Consider the following 17,986-nt stretch of genomic DNA (forward strand, 5'->3'; position numbering starts at 1 on the left):
CCCCCAAAGGACACTACAAGGGATACGGTCGAATGCCTTCTCCAGGTCCACAAAATACATGTGGACTGGTTGGGCAAACTCCCATGAACCCTCGAAGACCCAATGGAGAGTATAGAGCTGGTCCAGTGTTCCAGGATCGGGACAAAAACCACACTGCTCCTCCTGGATCCGAGGTTCGGTGGGATTCTCCTCTCCAATACCATTGAATAGACCTTACCGGGAAGGCTGAGGACTGTGATTCCCCTGTAATTAGAACACACCCTCCAGGTTCCCTTCTTGTACAGAGGGACCATCACCCCTGTCTGCCAGTCCAGCAGTACTGTCCCCAACCACCACACGATGTTGCAGAGACGTGTCAGCCAAGACAGCCCCATAACACGCAGAGACTTGAGGAACTCGGGATGGATCTCGTCTACCCCGGAGCCTTGCCACCGAGGAGCTTGCCAACCACCTTGGTGACTTCAGCCAGGGTGATTGACACGTCCGCCTCCGAGTCTCCAGTCTCTGCTTCCTCCTCAGAAGACATGACAGGGGAATTGAGGAGATCCTCACCCGCACTGTAAACAGTGTTGGTGAAGCACTGCTTCCCCCTTCTGAGGCATCGGACGGTTTGCCAGAATCTCTTTGAGGCCCTCTGATAGTCCTCCATGGCATCCCTAAACTCCTCCCAATCCCGAGTTTTTGCCTTCGCCGCGACAAACACCGCAGACTTTACGACCACAGTTACGAGTGGCCGCATCGACAATAGAGGTGGAGAACATGGCCCACTCAGAGTCCATGTCCCCAGCCTCCCCCGGGATCAGGGAGACGCTCTCCCGGAGGCGTGAGTTGAAGACCCCCCTGACAGAGAGCTCCGCCAGGTTTTCCCAACAAACCCTTACGGTACGCTTGGGCCTGCCAGGTTTGTCTGGTTTCCTCTTCCGCCAGCTGATCCAACTCACCACCAGGTGGTGATTGGTTGACAGCTCTGCCCCTCTCTTCACTTACTTTACTTTATTTATTTAAAGGACAATGTGCAGTTACATTAAAAGATGGCTGCACCAGATTTAGCATAATGCTACTTTCCATCTGTAGTCCTAAAACAACAACTAATATAACAGTTAAACAGCAATATAAACAACAATTAACACATACAATGTAAAAACAATACAGTACAGATCGGTGCAAGAATTTAAAGGTACAGATTATTCGGTGTTCAACAGACTAATAAAACAAGTAATAAAGCAACAATAAAATAGTCAAATAGAAGTAAAATTGCAGCAGTTACTTAAAGTGCAGGGGGTCAGTATTATTTAAAGTGCAAGAGGTAAGTAAAGTGCCTCAGTATGTTTAAAGTGCGTCAGAAAAAACAATAGCAATAGCAATAACAATAGCTATAACAATAGCTACCAGATGTACCCACGAGGGTAGCATCCGGTAGATATATATCGAACTGGTGTGGATACAGCAGTATAATAAGAGTCGTCTGATAGTCTGGATACCCGTCTGGTATTGTTAGTGAGCACAAGACTGGTGCCAAAAGCCAATCTTTGACGGCCCGTGAGAAGATGTGAAAATCTGCCATGTTCTTCAAGTCTGGGAGCCCGTTCCATTCTTTAATGGCTTTGTAGGAGAAGGCAGATTGGGAAAAAGCAGACTTTCTTCTGGGAACATTGCAGTCACCCCTTGAGACAGACCTTAGTGCTCTGTTAGTGAGTTGAGCACGTGGTTGTACAAAGGTTTTCAAGGGGGGTGGGGCAGCGTCATGAAGGATTTTATGCCCCAGGCGGATATTAGAGTATCAGATCAAATTGTCAAAGCTTAAAATTTTATATTTGTCTAATATATTGCAATGGTGGTATCGCTGGCACTTTTTTATCAAGAATTTTGAGTGCCTGATTGTGCAAAGATCTTATTGGAATAGAGGTCGCTTTGGCTTGAGACCAGGACGACATGCAGTACAGGATGTGAGAGATCATCATTGCATTGAAGATTTTGCAGCTTCCAATGACAACGAGTTCCTAATATAACGGAAGTTTGTGACATTATATTTCAACACTTCTTAACATGCTTCCTAAAGGTTAGTCTGGGGTCCAAGATGGCGCCCAAATACTTGACTTCTTCAACGTTTTTGAGCATGTAACCGTCCACATAAATATTTGGAAGAACACAGTGATTTTGTTTGTTAGAAAAGTACATTGTGACAGTTTTTTCTGTATTCAATGAGAGGGTCATGCTGTGAAACCACTCCATTGCCTTTTTCAAAACCTTAGAGAGTTTGGCTGCCACAGAGTTTGCATCTGAACCATGTGTAAAGAAAACCGTGTCGTCAGCATACATCAAAACCTCCACATCCTTGCAAATAGACGGTAGGTCATTGATGTACAAACTGAAAAGCAACGGCCCCAGAATGGATCCTTGGGGAATGCCTGTAGAACATGATCTGAATGGCGAGGTTTTGTCATTTATCCGTACACATTGGTAGCGGTTCGCAAGGTATGATTGGAACCAAGTGATGGTATTGGCAGAAAGATTGAAATTTAGCAATTTTCTGAGTAGAATTGAGTGATTAATGGCGTCGAAAGCCTCACGCAAATCCAGGAAAACGGCCCCAACCACCCCTCCCTTGTCCAAGTTGGATTTGAGCACTTCAATAAAATAACAACATGCAGTATCGGTGTCTAAGACACTCTTCCCAATCACACCCCTCCAGGTGTCACTGTCATTACCCACATGGGCATTGAAGTCCCCCACAAGAACAATGGAGTCCCCTGTTAGTGCACTGTCTAGTATCCCTCTCCGGGACTCGAAGAAGGTTGGGTACTCTGCACTGCTGTTTGGCTCATTCATTGGGGTGAACTCCAACATGAGGCTGAGCTGTGGGGCAATGAGCAAGCCCATACCAACTCACCACGTCTCCCCGTGCGCCATACCAGAGAAAGGGAGAGTCCAGCCCCTCTCAAGGAGTTGGGTTCCAGAACCAACCTATGCGTGGAGGTGAGGCCGACTATATCTAGTCAGTAACAGTCAACCTCCTGCACAAGCTTCAGTTCCTTCCCCCCCGGCGAAGTGACATTCCATGTCCCCAAAGTCAGTCTCCATGTCCAGAGATCCGGTCGTCGAGGCCTGCTCCTTCGACTGCCACCCAGGTCTCTCTGCACCGACCCCTTATGGATCCTCCCACTGGTGGTGGGTCCACATGAGGATGGCCCCACTTCGGGCTGAGTCTGGCTAGGCCCGTGGACCACCCCAGGCTTGGCTCCAGGGTGGGGCCCCATTAACGCCGGTACAGGCGATTGTTCTCTTGACATAAAGGGCTTCTGAACCGCTCTTAGTCTGACCCGTCCCCCCGGATCTGTTTGCCATGGGTGATACCAGGGGCATGAGGCCCCCCGACAACATAGCTCCCAAGATCATTTGGGTGCTCAAACCGCTCCACCACGTTAAGGTGGAGGAAGGGCCAGTATATTAAGTATTTTATTTTTCATAAGGGAGTGTGCTTTTTGGCGCTTTCTACAATGTTATAACCCTGTTCCCTCATCACAGGACTACCCTTACAGCCAGATGTTTCTGATTAAAAAAACCTGGCTACAGGGGCGGAGGTTGAAGTGTTGACACCTGTTAGACCAAGCACACTGTCACGTATGTCCAGACCCCACCCCTCCTCCCCCAATCATTCTCCCCTTAAGTCCTCTACACCCTGCCCCTCCTCCTCCCCCTCACTCTCCCCTGTAGTCCTCCAGACCCCACCGCTCCCCCTTCACTCTCTCTTTTAGCACTCCATACCCCACCCTTCCTCGCCCCCTCACTCTCCCCTTTAGTCCTCCAAACCTCATGCCCCTCCTCCCCCCTCACTCTCTCACCTTTAGTCCTCCAGACCTAGCCTCTCCCCTCACTCTCCCCTTTAGTCCGCCAAACCTCATGCCCCTCCTCCCCCCTCGCTCTCCCCTTTAGTCCTCCAGGTACTTCCCAGGTACTGACCTCGCCCCTTCTCCCCCCTCACTCTCCCTTGTAGTTCTCCAGACGCTACCCCTCCTCCCCCCTCACTTTCCCCTTTAGTCCTCCAGGTACTGCCCATGTACTGACCTCAGCCCTTCTCCCCCCTCACTCTCCCTTGTAGTTCTCCAGACGCTACCCCTCCTCACCCCCTCACTCTCCCTTTTCATCCTCCAGACCTCATGCCCCTCCTCCCCCCTCACTCTCACCTTTACTCCTCCAGACCTAGCCTCTCCTCTCCCCTCACTCTCCCCTTTAGTCCGCCAAACCTCATGCCCCTCCTCCCCCCTACTGCCCAGGTACTGACCTCACCCCTTCTCCCCCCTCACTCTCCCTTGTAGTTCTCCAGACGCTACCCCTCCTCACCCCCTCACTCTCCCCTTTAGTCCTCCAGACCGCGCCCCTCCTCCCCCTGCACTCTCCCCTTTAGTCCTCCAGACGCCACCCCTCCTCGCCTCCTCACTCTCCGCTTTAGTCCTCCAGGCCTCGCCCCTCCTCCTGCCTCACTCTCCCCTTTAGTCTTCCAGACCTCGCCCATACTCCCCCTTCACTCTCCCCTTTAATCCTCCAGGTACTGCCCAGTTTAGCAGCTGTTTGAAATGTAGTTGTGAGCAGAGTTTATGTGTCAAGTCCCACTTTAAACTAGATGAACTTCTGATTGATTATCTCATTGTATCTCATTTTACCGTAAACCTGATGAATCCTGACTTTACAGTTGACTCTGATTGCTGTGGTTGACAGGGTGGACCAGACGAGGACCCAGGTCCGCTCCGAGCTCCAGAGTCTCCAAGCGGTCAGGGCAGGTCTCTGCGCTACCGACGAGTCAACAGCCCTGAGTCCGAGCGTCTGTCTGCAGCAGAGGGGCGCGCTGACGGATACGGCCAAAGGTCAGAGCTATGACCTAATTCAGACCTGATTGCTACCTGGTTTAGATCAGGTTCAGACCTGGTTCAGACCTGGTTGGGATCTGAGTCAGACCTGAGCCTTGGCCTTCTCTCAAATATTTGCTTGCTACATTTGCTTCTATAATCCATAATAGTCATGAAAATGAAGAAGAAAATCATCCTTTGACTCGTAATGTGGTTTACATCTGGTCCACACCTGATTTTGACCTGGTTCAGACCTGGTTCAGTTCTGTTTTAGACCTGGTTTTATGTCTGCCTGCAGGTCTCGTATGGACATGTTAGGATCTCCGTCACGGCATGTTTACTCGTCGCAGCCGGCGCAGATGCTGTCCATCGACCCTGGTTGCCGCGGAGACCGCCAGGCAAGTGGTCGGCAGGAGGTTTCCGTGGCGTCAGTAGACCAGGAAGCTCATAGCAACGCCTTCATCCGCTCCGTCCCGCTGGCCGAGGAGGAGGACTTTGACAGCAAAGAATGGGTGATAATCGACAAAGAGACAGAGCTCAGAGACTTCCAGCCCACCACCTCCGGCACCACCGATGAAGAGCCCGAAGAACTGCGCCCTCTGGAGGAGACGGAAGAGAGACGCAGGCTCCGGGCTGCAGGTACCGGTCCATATTGACATCCCTTTCTAGATGATCCTGGTGTTTTTATTTCACTATTGTGTGCGTGAATGAAGATATGAACAGTAATAACAAACAAATCAGGCGCCTACTTTCCCAAGACTGTTTGATTGACAGTGTTGCTAAGCAGTGGTGCGAGCGGGAAAGGGCATTACCTTCAACAGGCTCTCTCCAGATTGTCTCTTTGGTTGCTATGATACTTGTGATCAGAATTTCAAATATGAAACTCTGCTCCAAATTGGCCCAGCTGTGGGTGATGTCACACTCACTTAGTTCACTTCTTTATACAGTCTCTGGTTTCAAGCTATGGCAAAGTTCCTTCATCACCATAACAATCAAGCAATTAAAATCTAAATATTATTTGTTTTTGAATGGAAAAGTTCTTCACAGCGTAGTAGCGTAGTACAAGGGGTTCATTTATCAAGCATGCTAAACAGCTAATCTCAGTAAAAGTGGAGCAAACACCCGATGCAGTTTCTCACAGAGATAGTAAAGAAGAAACTCAGATTAGCTACTAGGAACAAATGATAATGCACGCCAAACTCTGAGATAATAGACTTGAAGTAGGCAGAGATGGGGAAGGTATATGCAGTTACTGTATATAAGACTATCCCAGAGAGTTGTTTCTGTGTCACGGTGCAATATCCGAATAATAGAAAGAACTAAGTGGGCGAGGTTTACTGTTGAAAATAAAACATATTCCTGACTCATGGCACAAAATCAGGTGCAGGGCCTTTAAAGCAGACCTCCTATGCAAAACACATGTCGCCAAAAAACTCACTTTGTCTTCTCCTCCACTCAAACAGTTTATTAACACTCGGACCTCTGAACACAGCAGAACCAGAGGCGCAGTGAGAGGGGACTGTATTATCCCCCTCCGGAAAAGTCTGTTTGGTCAAACTACCTTTTCTGTTAGAGCTGCTCAATACTGGAATGCCGCCCCCACAACCATCAGAAACCTCAACACATACACTTCATTTAAAGTACAGTTAAAACAATGGCTCATAGACAATCAAAGCTGTCAACATTAAGACATCCACCTCTCGCTGCCCCCTGCTGGACACTGGCCTATTGACTGTAAACTGCTATTATTATTTCTAAGTTATTGAGTGTAATTGACTGGTTATTGATTGTGGGTGAATGCTTGTATTTGAGTTGTCTGAAGTAATGTACTTTTTAGAATGATGAATTTTAACTTTGTAATGTGATTTTATGTTATATATAAGTGACACCTAACATCTGTCAAGGGACTACAGATGAAAAATAGCCATCTGGCTAACTAATTGACCCTTTAGAGCTGTTAGCCATGTTATAGTTGTTTCCGCTTCTCATTTACCCTCTGAAGTTGTATGTTTGAGTAATCTTTATTCTCCTGTATTCAAGACGATATACCCTTGTTTTCACCTCCAGACATACATGCCCACTGTGACGATTGCACTTCCTTCTCCAGTTTTATTTTCTTAATCGGAGATAGAATTTGATAGCACTGTGTAGTAATTTTGGTATAAATGAAAAAATTGCTACTTTGCAGCTATCTGTAGGAGGGGCTGACAACTGTGCGTCTCTGTTGTGATGACCTTTGCGGAGACATCAGCTATCATTGGGCACCACAGTTTTCTAACACAGAAGTTGGCAGACTTTTTTCTTAAGTCATTTCAGATGAATATTTTGATTAAACATTTCCAAACTATAACATAATGATCCATGGGTGTCATAGATTATAGCTAAAGAGCACAAACAATATGCCATCTTTAAGTAATTTGTTTGCAGTTGTGATTTGACTCTTTTCAGACGCGTACTAAACCTTAAAATGAGGCTGTAAGGGCACGTACCTGTTTGTGCCCAGGTTCAGGTGAGCTGGTGGTGCGACCCAAAACCCACACAAGGGATAGCAGCCGCGGGATGCTAACGCTAACTGAGGAGGAAGCGTCACGGAGGAGCACGGGAAGTCCCGCCCAGTCGCCCTGTCACTCGCTGCCTTCAGGTCGGCCGCGGCGGAGAGAGTCTGAGCCCATTGGACCACAGCGACCGGTAAGGGACGCAGACAGCCGATCAGAGCACGGCATGTTGGTTTGACCCTCCTCCAGCGGAGCAAGTCAAGCTAACACGCACAAAAGGACACATCCAGCTCATTCAAACTAGACATAAAAATTAAGAAACATCTATAGCTGCTATGGAAGCCCTAGAGGTACATGCTATTGCCAGACACAGAGAAAACAGTCCTATAATTTTATAATGAGTAGCTTTTCTGTTGTTAAATACAATCTTTTTGAACTTTTACAATGGAAAGGTACCAGAATAGAAGAAAATATATTCTAGAACCTAGACACTGATTCTGATGAAGAAGTGAGGGTAGTGAGGCTGAGGAGGCTGATGGTTCTGCTGCTGCGGGTGCAAGAGATGGAGGGGATGGAGAGTACAAGCACATGTACTGTTAAATTTAGTGGTGGGAATTCTCAGGATCCTTTTTCATACATGTAACTTAAACCCACGAGTGGAGCTGGATTTGTCCTTTTGAGATGATGTCACTGGCAGCACGGCTGGGAAGGTTAGCTCCACCCTCTTGTCCAAATATGGTCACTTCTGTAGAGCCAAAGAAACAAGATGGCGTCTGAAAAACAGTCCAGTGTCAAACTCTAACATAACTGCAAGAGAAAGATCTATGTATGGAAAAACGTCTTCATCGTCTGAAATGCATTTAACTTGGGGATTGAAAACACAGACACAATAGTGAAATTAAAGCCCTAGGCTAATGCAAACATTTAAGACTAAAATGACAAATCTGACAGTAGCAGTTACAGAGAGAGGGGTGACAAGATATAGCCGGAAGCGCGCCTGTGATCTTCCTATTTTGAAAACGATGACTAGCAGGTTAGCTATGTCCATTTATATATACAGTCTATGGCTTCAAAATTAGCTTAAGCATTTAGGCAAAAAAGACCTACCTTCTATAAACATGGAACTCTGCTGAGTCTTGATGTCATGTTGTCAGTGACATCCATCTGCAACCCACTGTCTGCTGCGTAATCTAAGTATTTAACAATATCCTGCATTCACATGACAACACAAAATTCTATAATGCTGCGTTCAGACCACGACAGGGGGTGTCAGGTTTACATGCAAAGTCTATGAGGGACACGCATCTAGGCTGGTCCAACGTCAAATACAAATGTGTCCAACTAGAGGAGTTTGGAATGATTTCGACACTGCAGTCTGAACGAAGCACAACCTGACCCAACCTAGTTTAACCTGAGCTGATACAGGTGAGAATTCTCAGGTGGAGTTTGTAGTGTAACTGTTAGATACCAATGTGTTGACCTGGTTTATTGTTAATATTTCTGTAACTACTGAGCCTATCCACATGCAACTAAAACTGGCACAAAGTTCAACGTCTTCCCTGTCAGTTTAAATAAACAAAAGTCAAATGATTTTTTCAGATTTTTCATAAAGCGGATCCATTATTCAAGCCCAAAGACATGACTGTTGTCAAAGGTGACAAGTTTGTAGTGCCGATCCCAAACTAATAAAGATAAGGTTCAACTTGTCTCTCCATTCGCTCCATTCGCAGGTTTGTCAAAAGTGGCGAAAAATAAGTATAAGACCACATAGACTAGTATGTGGACCACTATGGAACCTACCTGGACCACTGAGGGATTACACAGATATAAGGCCACATGGGAATATGTACAAATTCCTTAGAAAATATCAAGTTTGAAACTTAAATATTGTGACAACACTCATCTCTCCAGTAATATATCACTGTGCTGCCATGGGTCCATATTTGGCTCCATTTTTTATTTTTTTACTAGCCATGGTTTTAGGGTGAGTCTGTTTGAACCTCATGTTTCACTGCTGCTCTGCTTTGGACCAAATCACTTTATTTTATTTTTGATGAATTGTTTTGTTTTCTGGTCTATTGTTTTCGTCAGTTGCCTACCTTTACACCATTACACTTTATTTTAACTTACATTACGTTACATTTTGTGTCCTGACTTTTGCTTTTAGTTATTGTGATTTTAGTAAATTATGTTTGCCAGTGCCATTTTGTAAAATTTCAACCACAGACTGTATATATAAATGGACATAGCTAGCATGCAATCTGCCGTGTTCCAAATAGGAAGCGATCATGGGCGCGCTTTCAGCTCCATCAAGTCTGACTCCCATTTACTTTACATTGAAAAATGATCGCCCCTCTCTCTTAAAATGTCCATATAACCTGCTGGTCCTAGTGTTGTTATATCACTATTTTGTTCGTAAATTATGGTATGAACATTAATAACAGACCAATCATTCCCCAAGGTTGCTTCCACAAAGATTAGCAACAGATTGACAGTGTTGCTAAGTGCCTGGTCACTGCTAAGCCAGCAGTGAGGGTGGGAAGGAGTGTAACTTTCAACAGCCTCGCTCTCGATTGGCTCTTTGGTTGCTCACTGCTCCTCCTGAATCTGTGGTTCGACTATTGGTCAGATTCTCCTCTCCAGTACCCTGAAATTGACCTTACCGGGAAGGCTGAGGAGTGTGATTCCCCTATAATTGGAACACACCCTCCGGTCCCCCTTCTTATACAGGAGGACCACCACCTCAGTCTGCCAGTCCAGCAGTACTGTACCCGACCGCCATACAAAGTGTAAAAATGTACATTTTTTTATTTAAGAATTTCACTTACAAATATCTTTTTACACCTACAAATTTAATTTCTCACTTACAAATCGTTTTACGCTTACAACTTTGTAATTTTACAAGTACAAATCAGAAAATTATGCTTTCACGAGTTTTGAGACAATCTCGGGACAACGAATGGGGCGGGGCTTAGTGTAAATCATACAAGAAAAGGGGAGCGGCCTTGTGTGAATCACATGACTGACGCAGAGAAAAGGGGCGGGGATTAGTGTGAAACATGAGAAAAAGAGTGGGGCTTAGCATGAATCACATAACTGTCATACGAGGGAAAAAGGGTGGGCTTAGTATGAATCACAAGACTGTCATAGAGAAAGGGGCGGGGCTTAGCGTGAATCATAAGGGGAGGGGCCTTGTGTGAATCAAAACTGTCACAGAGAAAAAGCGTGGGGCTTAGTGTGAGTGACATCAGAGAAAAGAATTAGCATGAATCACGCAACTGTTGCAGAGACGGGGGGGCTTAGTGTGAATCACACATCTGTCACAGAGAAAAGGGGTGGGGCTTAGCATGAATCATAAGAGAAAAGTGGCTGAGCTTTGCATGACTCACACAACAGTCATATGAGGGGTAGGGGGGCAAATGGGGTGTGTGAATGTTGTCAGACAAGGGGCGGAGCTTAGTGTAAATTTCAATTCAGGCATGGGATCAGCAAAGTATAAATGTAAAAATGTGATTACTTGATTAATAAGTTGTATACCAAACTAAATTGCGTGGATAAAGCCAGTGTGCCTACAAAAGTGTTAATATGTTTTTTCAGAAAACGTTAGCATTAGTTAGCCCCTTATGATAGCGGACATCTCCCCGACTTTTTCCTGCTAATAAGGGTAGTGTGACATTATGAGTGGTTACAAACATTAGATGTTACATTTTTAGCAACAACGCCACTCCAATTAACCTGGAGAAAGGATTCCTAAAGACACTTATTACAGACCAACAGGAAGACATAACATACGTTTGAGTTAACTTCACAGCACCTGGGCAGAATACAATATATTAGACCAGTACACTACTTAATTCCTTCTTTCCATTCATAAAAAAATGCTGGACCCACTCTCTCGCCCGAGTAGTCCATGATCCACAACTTATACCATAATATAATATACTTATATCAGGCAATGCGTCTTTTTAAATAGTTCATAAAACAAAAGTCAAAAGACAAAACAGCAAACAGCAATGACTCCCACATCAGTGCCAAAGCTCCACTATTGCAGGCAGAGCAACAACAAATCACCTGAAACAGACAATCACAAATCACCTGAAACATACGAGCTTAGAGTGAACACAACCCAATTTACACTCTCACAGCACATGATTCTTAGGCCAGTGAGTTGGTGCCTGAGGCGACAGTGTACTCTACTGTATATGAACCATGAGGGGAAACCCAGCCATTGCACCCAGGGCTCATCACCAGCAGTGTAGAGACAGACTCAGGCTCAGCTTTATTCAATTCAGTTAATGGGCCAGGTGCAGGGCTCAGGTGCGGTGCTCAGGCAGCGGCTCTGAAAGAAGTCGCAACTTAAAACGAGTGTATTTTTGTATGTCCACATGCTGAATGATGAAGTGAACTCAAACGTCATGTCTTCAAATTGTTAAAGTCAATGCTCAATGTGTAGCCTGTCCTGTTCTGTAATAAGCGCCTTTAGGAATCCTTTCTCCAGGTTAACTGGAGTGGCGTTGTTGCTAAAATCTTACACTAGCCTTATTAGCAGGAACAAGCCAGGGAAAAGTCCACTACATAAGGTGCTAAATAATCGTAACAACTAATTTTCTGAAAAACTTGTTAAAGCCAGTGTGGCTGCAAAAGTGTTATCTATGCAATTTACCTTGGTATATAACTAATAATAATGCATATCATAATATCACATAAAGGTGACATACTGTCTGAATTCAGGTTAGAGACTCGTTTACTGTATAGAAACCAGTTTAGCCGCTGCCGTTTAGCCCGCCCACTGCTGTCTTACAAATCATTTTGAGACAAACTTCGCGCAACGAATGTCTCAAAACTCGTGATAGCATAATTGAATCAGTGTATAAATCAACATTTACACATTTACATTTTTTGGAACAATTGTACTGTCATACAGTACTCTTTTGGGCTGCACCCATCCCTTCAGCTCCACCCAGAGGCTATAATTACATTTCACCTGATGTGGCATTGTTCTGACACTGGCCCATGGGGCTCTCCTTATTTTTGGCAGTGTGTAAAACACAGTGGGTTTGTCGTTATCATGTATTCAGTCATATTCATCTTTACCCTCCACATGTGTTACCTTCATTTATGTTTGGTTACTTCTAAATCGATACAGTTTCACTGTCACTTACCCATAGAGTGTATATTTAAATGGACATAGCTAACATGCTAGTGGCCGCTTAACAAATATGAAATGATCACGGGCGCACTTCCAGCTCCAAATTCACTTCACATTGAGAAATTGTCACCCCTCTTTCTGTAACTGTTGCAGTGAACCTAAAATGTTTGTATTAACCTGCTCTACATGATCCTGGTGTTTTTATTTCACTATTGTGTCTGTAAATCAAGATAAGAACAATAATAACAGAAAAATCAGGAAGCTTATTCCCCCAAAGTCACTCCTGCTACTGTTATCAAGAGTTTTGATTGACAGCGTTGCTAAGTGCATGCTCCCTTTTAAACCAGCAGTGCAGGCGGGAAGTTTTGGCTCTTTGCTTGTTCTGATACTCGTGGTCGGAATTCCAAATATGAAACTTGGCTCCAAATTAGCCCTTATAACTGCTAGCCTTGATGAGCTTCATTTGACTGGAGCCAAACGCTGTGGGTGACGTCACACTTGCTTAGTCCACTTTTTTATACTGTCTATGGCCAGAACTATTGGTTTACCAGGCAATCACAACACTGGGTCAAATGGATTCTGGGAGTTCTTTTTGGCCAGACTGATGGTCCATAAGAACAGCATTAATATTTTGTTGTATTGTTCTATGTATATTCTTCCATTGTTGCTTATTTGCACATTGATTTGAAATAACACATATTACCTGAAGCAGAGTGTGCAGTTATGTTGTTTTATATTTTGAATAATAAAATCTGACAGGAAGTAGAATGTGGTGAGGTGCCCTCTCTGGAGCAGTACATTTCCCCCTTCTGCTACACAAAGCTAACTCTGCAGATGTGCACTGAAGCACTTTTAAAGTATTTTCTTGTAAAACAAATAGATTTCTAAAAATCCTTTTGAAAGTCATGAATTTTGATGACAAATCTTTAATATATATTTAAAGTCATCAGCTCTCTGTGTAACTTTTATTTGTACGAGAGAGAGGGAAGGGGGTGGGGCTGTGTTACTGGAAAATCCAATCGCCGCCATATTTTCCGCGAGTTTTGGGCGTTTTCTTCAGACACTCTTGCGTGGGTTGCTGAAGCCTGGCAACCCTGTTTCAGAATCCACCACAGACATGACGTTATTACTGTTGTTTCTTAAAGTTTAAGTAAGTAAACTTTATTTACACAGCACTTTTCACAGATGGAAACCATAAAGTGCTTTACAGAGAACAGATGCAATGTATACTTCCATTTTGAGAATAGACCGGACAGGGATGAGAAGCCTTTGTGTCAATGGAGCAGCTTTTCTTGCTTTCACACATAAACACGTGAGAGTGTCTGACTTCTGACCTCTGCAACAGTTTTGACCTCTGACCTCTGGAGCAGGTCTGACCCTTGCACCTTTGGCTGTTTAGCGGTTTTCATCCTCTCTTCTCTTTTTGTTCCTCATGTTTTGCTTCAGTTTCTTTCTCATGACTTTTCTTGCTCAGTCAGGTTTGGTCCTCCATATTTGGTGGCTTCTTCCTCTGAATTAAAGTCTCGTTTCCTCTGAGCGGTTCACACCTGATTGGTCCATGGGAACATTGGGGTGTGGGTTAGCAAGGCTCATTTTAAGAATTTATTGGGCAAAAAATTGTATCTTTACATGATCAAATAGGTTAAATAAAAACAGATAAAAAAATAAAAATACTTGTCTCACATGTGGTAATTTTTCTTCTATTAAAAATCCACATTTTAAAGCTTCAGAAATCATCATGATCATAACGATATGGAGTGGCATTCTTCTTGGCTCTCCTCAGTCCAGCACAACCAAAGCAAAGGATGTATTCACCTGTAGACTCAAGGCAAAGCAACTCACACAGTTTATTCAGAAAGGCCCCAGCCCCAGCACTACTATCGATGGCAGGTCGTTCGACAGAAATTTGGGGGCAAATTTTGGGCCCCCCCCCCCCCCCCGTGAGAGGCCAGAGCCGTGTGAACACAGAGCCACAGGAACATAAAGTCGCAAGAGCGTAGAGTTGCAGGAACAAAGAGCCGCATGAACAAAGAGTGTTGGGAACATAGAGCCTGGGAACAAAGAGTGTTGGGAACATAGAGCCATGGGAACAAAGAACGCTGGGAACATAGAGCCGTGGGAACAAAGAGTGTTGGAAACATAGAGCCGGGAACAAAGAGCGTTGCGAATGTAGAGCCACAGGAACGTAGAGCCATGGGAACAAAGAGTCACAGGAGCACAGAGCCATGGGAACATAGAGTGACTGTAACATAGAGCATTGGGAACAAAGAGCGTTGGTAACATAGAGCGTTAGGAACATAGTGCTGTGGGAACATAGAGTCGCAGCAACATAGAGAGTGGGAACACAGAGCCATGGGAAAATGGAGCCATGGGAACATGGAGCCGTGGGAAGAATGGCCCACTCCTGCTACAAAATATGTTATCTTTTGAATGGTCAACCAGCCTCAAAATGGCACCATACAGCAGAAAGCCAAACCTATGGTGATCAGATTTTCTAAATGAACATGCCCGGTTGGTAAGTAGCAATAGACCTATATGTCTTTTGACTGATATCTGGACTTTTTAGCATATGGGATATCAGCCTCTCCAGCAAAGGCTGATATTTTGTTTTGGTCAATTAGCTGCTTAAAAAAATACACACCACATCTTAATATGAAGAGACGCCTGCACTCTTATAGGTCTGTGGTAAGAAATGGTGTTGTGGGTCAGTTTGTAGTAAATTTAAATAGTGCAATAGGAAAAATAATCCAAATCGGCCCTATATACCAGCCTAGAAATATCGGCAGAGCTAATCGGCCTTTGGTTCTTCTGGATTCTAAACAATCGGTATCAGCATCAGCCATGAAAAAACCCAAATTGTCGATCTCTAGTGGTCAGTAATAATAAATTGTGAAAAGAGCCTTATGACGATTTTGAACCAAAATATTTTTACTGATGGCAGGGATCAAATTGGTCAAAAATAGAGACAGCTTATTCATGTCTTGAATAAAACTGAGACAAATTACACAGGGCTCAAAACTGGGTCAATGGGGAAGTCTGGTCACCCAAGCTAAGCTCCATGCATTGATCACTAGCTTAGCTCTGCAATATTAGCCATAGCCGTAGTGGACGGTGTGGAGGAAACGAGGCTGGCTCTGATCCGCAGTGTGCACTTGCTGACTAAGGCCATTGTAGCTGCATTTCGAGTATTCTGTATTTTCATTTGTGTCACCGCCGCCAACCATCGAGGACTGTTCCCACCCCCTCCTCCACATACGATGAAGCCCCTCCTCCCGTTTAAAAGTACTATGTCCAGTTTGCCTCAGGAGGAGCAGCGCTGCAGAAGAGAAAAGGGATTCTCGGGGTAAGCACAGTTTAGGCTGGTCCTGTGTCTCACTCACGCTGTCTTCTCTTCCTTTCGGCCATCTTGGTTCCCCTCCTTGGTTCTCCCGCGTTGTGTGTGTTGTGTGCTTGAGATTTCTTTTGTGTTGGTCCCTTTGCTTTAAGCATCTCTAACACTCATTCCTCCTTAGCTCAGACTCTGCTGGTTCTGTCCATGTCTGTGCCGCGAAGGTCCAGGCCCAGTTCTACAGCTGTGGTCCCAGTCCAGGACTCTGGTCTAGTCTCTGGTCTAGATTCCACAGTCTGATCCTCTCCAACAATGTACAAATTGGCCACGCATCATGAGGACTAAACTAATACCAGGTCTTAAGCCTAGTCATATATTTGGCCCAAAAACCTCACAGCTGCTTCACTAGGAAAAGGTAACCTGGACACAACTGACCGTCTCTGACAGCGACATTCTTGTTGATTTCTTTAAAATGTGAAAGAGTAAATGTGGCCACATGCTGCGTGAACTGGGATGGGCCTTTGCATCAGGAAATTGTATCCAAAATTAGCCGGTGCTGATGTGAGCCGCTAACGTCTGTAGTCTGTTGTGGCCCTGCCCACTTTTGACTGGGTCCAATCAGATTCTACTTCCTATAATCAGACCGGAACTTTGTCATGGTATATCTTTAAGTTTTTATAATTCACTGCATTGCTATGTTGACTTTGCTAAAGCTAAGCTCCTTTAGCATATGATAGGTGATTTATGCACATTAACCCATCTTAAATGTTGGTGTATTTGAAGAAAAAAAAAAAACTATGTCAACAAAAATGCATAAATATGTTTTTATAATTTGCACCAACAACAAAAAGAAAGTATTTTATTTTTGTCAAAAGGAGTTAGGGCCATTTGAGGAGAGAGCTTGTGCTTTGAAAGGGGCTCTAGTTCTAGTGTGGTACCCCTGACACTGCTGGTTAAAGGTTGGCAGCACCACACACTTTTGGGCATTAGTTAAGAACAGTGCTGGGAAGTGAATACATGTACTGAAAATAGAACTACCAAATACTCATTTTGAGTAACTGTATTCTGGTACAGTTACTCTTTAATTTGGTGGTATTCATATTTCAGTTACTTTTCTAAATCGAAATGAATACATGGCAGTGCTTCATCGTGTAATTTTGGCTTTGAACTGCAGTGTTAGTGAGAATAAAACACGGTTCTTGTCTTGTCTCTATTTAAACAGAAATGAATACAAAACAAAAACAGCAACAAAAATGAAGCTGTTTGTAATTATAACATTATAACAAGTATTTAGAACACAGACTGGCCCATGTAACAGAACACGTCACAAAATATATCTTAACTGGGATATTCAGTATGCTGTGACTATATACATTTTCAAAGTTTTCCTCCATCTCTGTTTAAGAATAATCTCTCCTTCCAAAGACAGAACTGAACAGTAAGAGACAGAATCCAGGGACCTTTGTGTCATGGACAGATTCCAGTTTATTGAAATGGTTCATTAACTTGACACTGGGGTCTGAGCTATCAACCACGGGCTGTTAAGATGGAACCGAGAAAGACTTAGAGACTTTTAGTGTGCTACAGTTAGAAGCATGACAATCTGCAAAGTGCATCATGGGACAGAAATAAAACTTATAATGGAGGACCTGATTTGAACAGTATCATCATTTAGTTTAAAGGGCCCATATTACACTGTTTTAAATGGCCCAGATTACGCTGTTTTCTGATCTCTGTTTTAATGTTGTTTCCTCATCACAAACAGACCTGGAGTTGTGTTTTGTTTCATCCACACATATTTAAACACAGAAACCCTCTAGTTCTTCTGTCAAGCTGAAAACACTCTGTTCCACTTTGTGATGTCATTATATGGTGATACACAAAGTGCACCACTGTGTTTTTTAAACTCCATACACCTTCACTAGAATTATTTGAATGATTTCAGACCTGAAATTGCCAATCTCTACTGAACAAAAGGCAAAAGGATCTGTTAACTTGAAAAGTACCACTTCATGACATCACAAGGTGGAACAGAGGATTTAGAGTTTTGGGGACATAGACAGACTTATAATAAAGGGTTACTTAAACATGTGTGAATGAAACAAAACACAACTCCAGGTCTGTTTTTAAGGAGGTAACAGCATTATAACATGGCTTACAGCTCACAAGA

At 44.1% G+C, this 17,986-nt stretch overlaps 1 protein-coding gene across 1 annotated transcript in view; it reads left to right on the forward strand.

Annotated features, from left to right (window-relative positions):
* Positions 1-17,986, forward strand: part of ttbk1a (tau tubulin kinase 1a) — a 99,106-nt gene that overhangs the window by 63,857 nt on the left and 17,263 nt on the right. The window contains exons 12-14 of the mRNA XM_055224481.1: positions 4,717-4,862; positions 5,143-5,483; positions 7,348-7,532. Of these exons, the coding sequence (XP_055080456.1) occupies positions 4,717-4,862; positions 5,143-5,483; positions 7,348-7,532 (672 nt within the window). The remainder of the gene's footprint in view (positions 1-4,716; positions 4,863-5,142; positions 5,484-7,347; positions 7,533-17,986) is intronic.

Source organism: Periophthalmus magnuspinnatus, chromosome 1 (genome assembly GCF_009829125.3).
Source record: "Periophthalmus magnuspinnatus isolate fPerMag1 chromosome 1, fPerMag1.2.pri, whole genome shotgun sequence".
Classification (NCBI taxonomy): domain Eukaryota; kingdom Metazoa; phylum Chordata; class Actinopteri; order Gobiiformes; family Gobiidae; genus Periophthalmus; species Periophthalmus magnuspinnatus.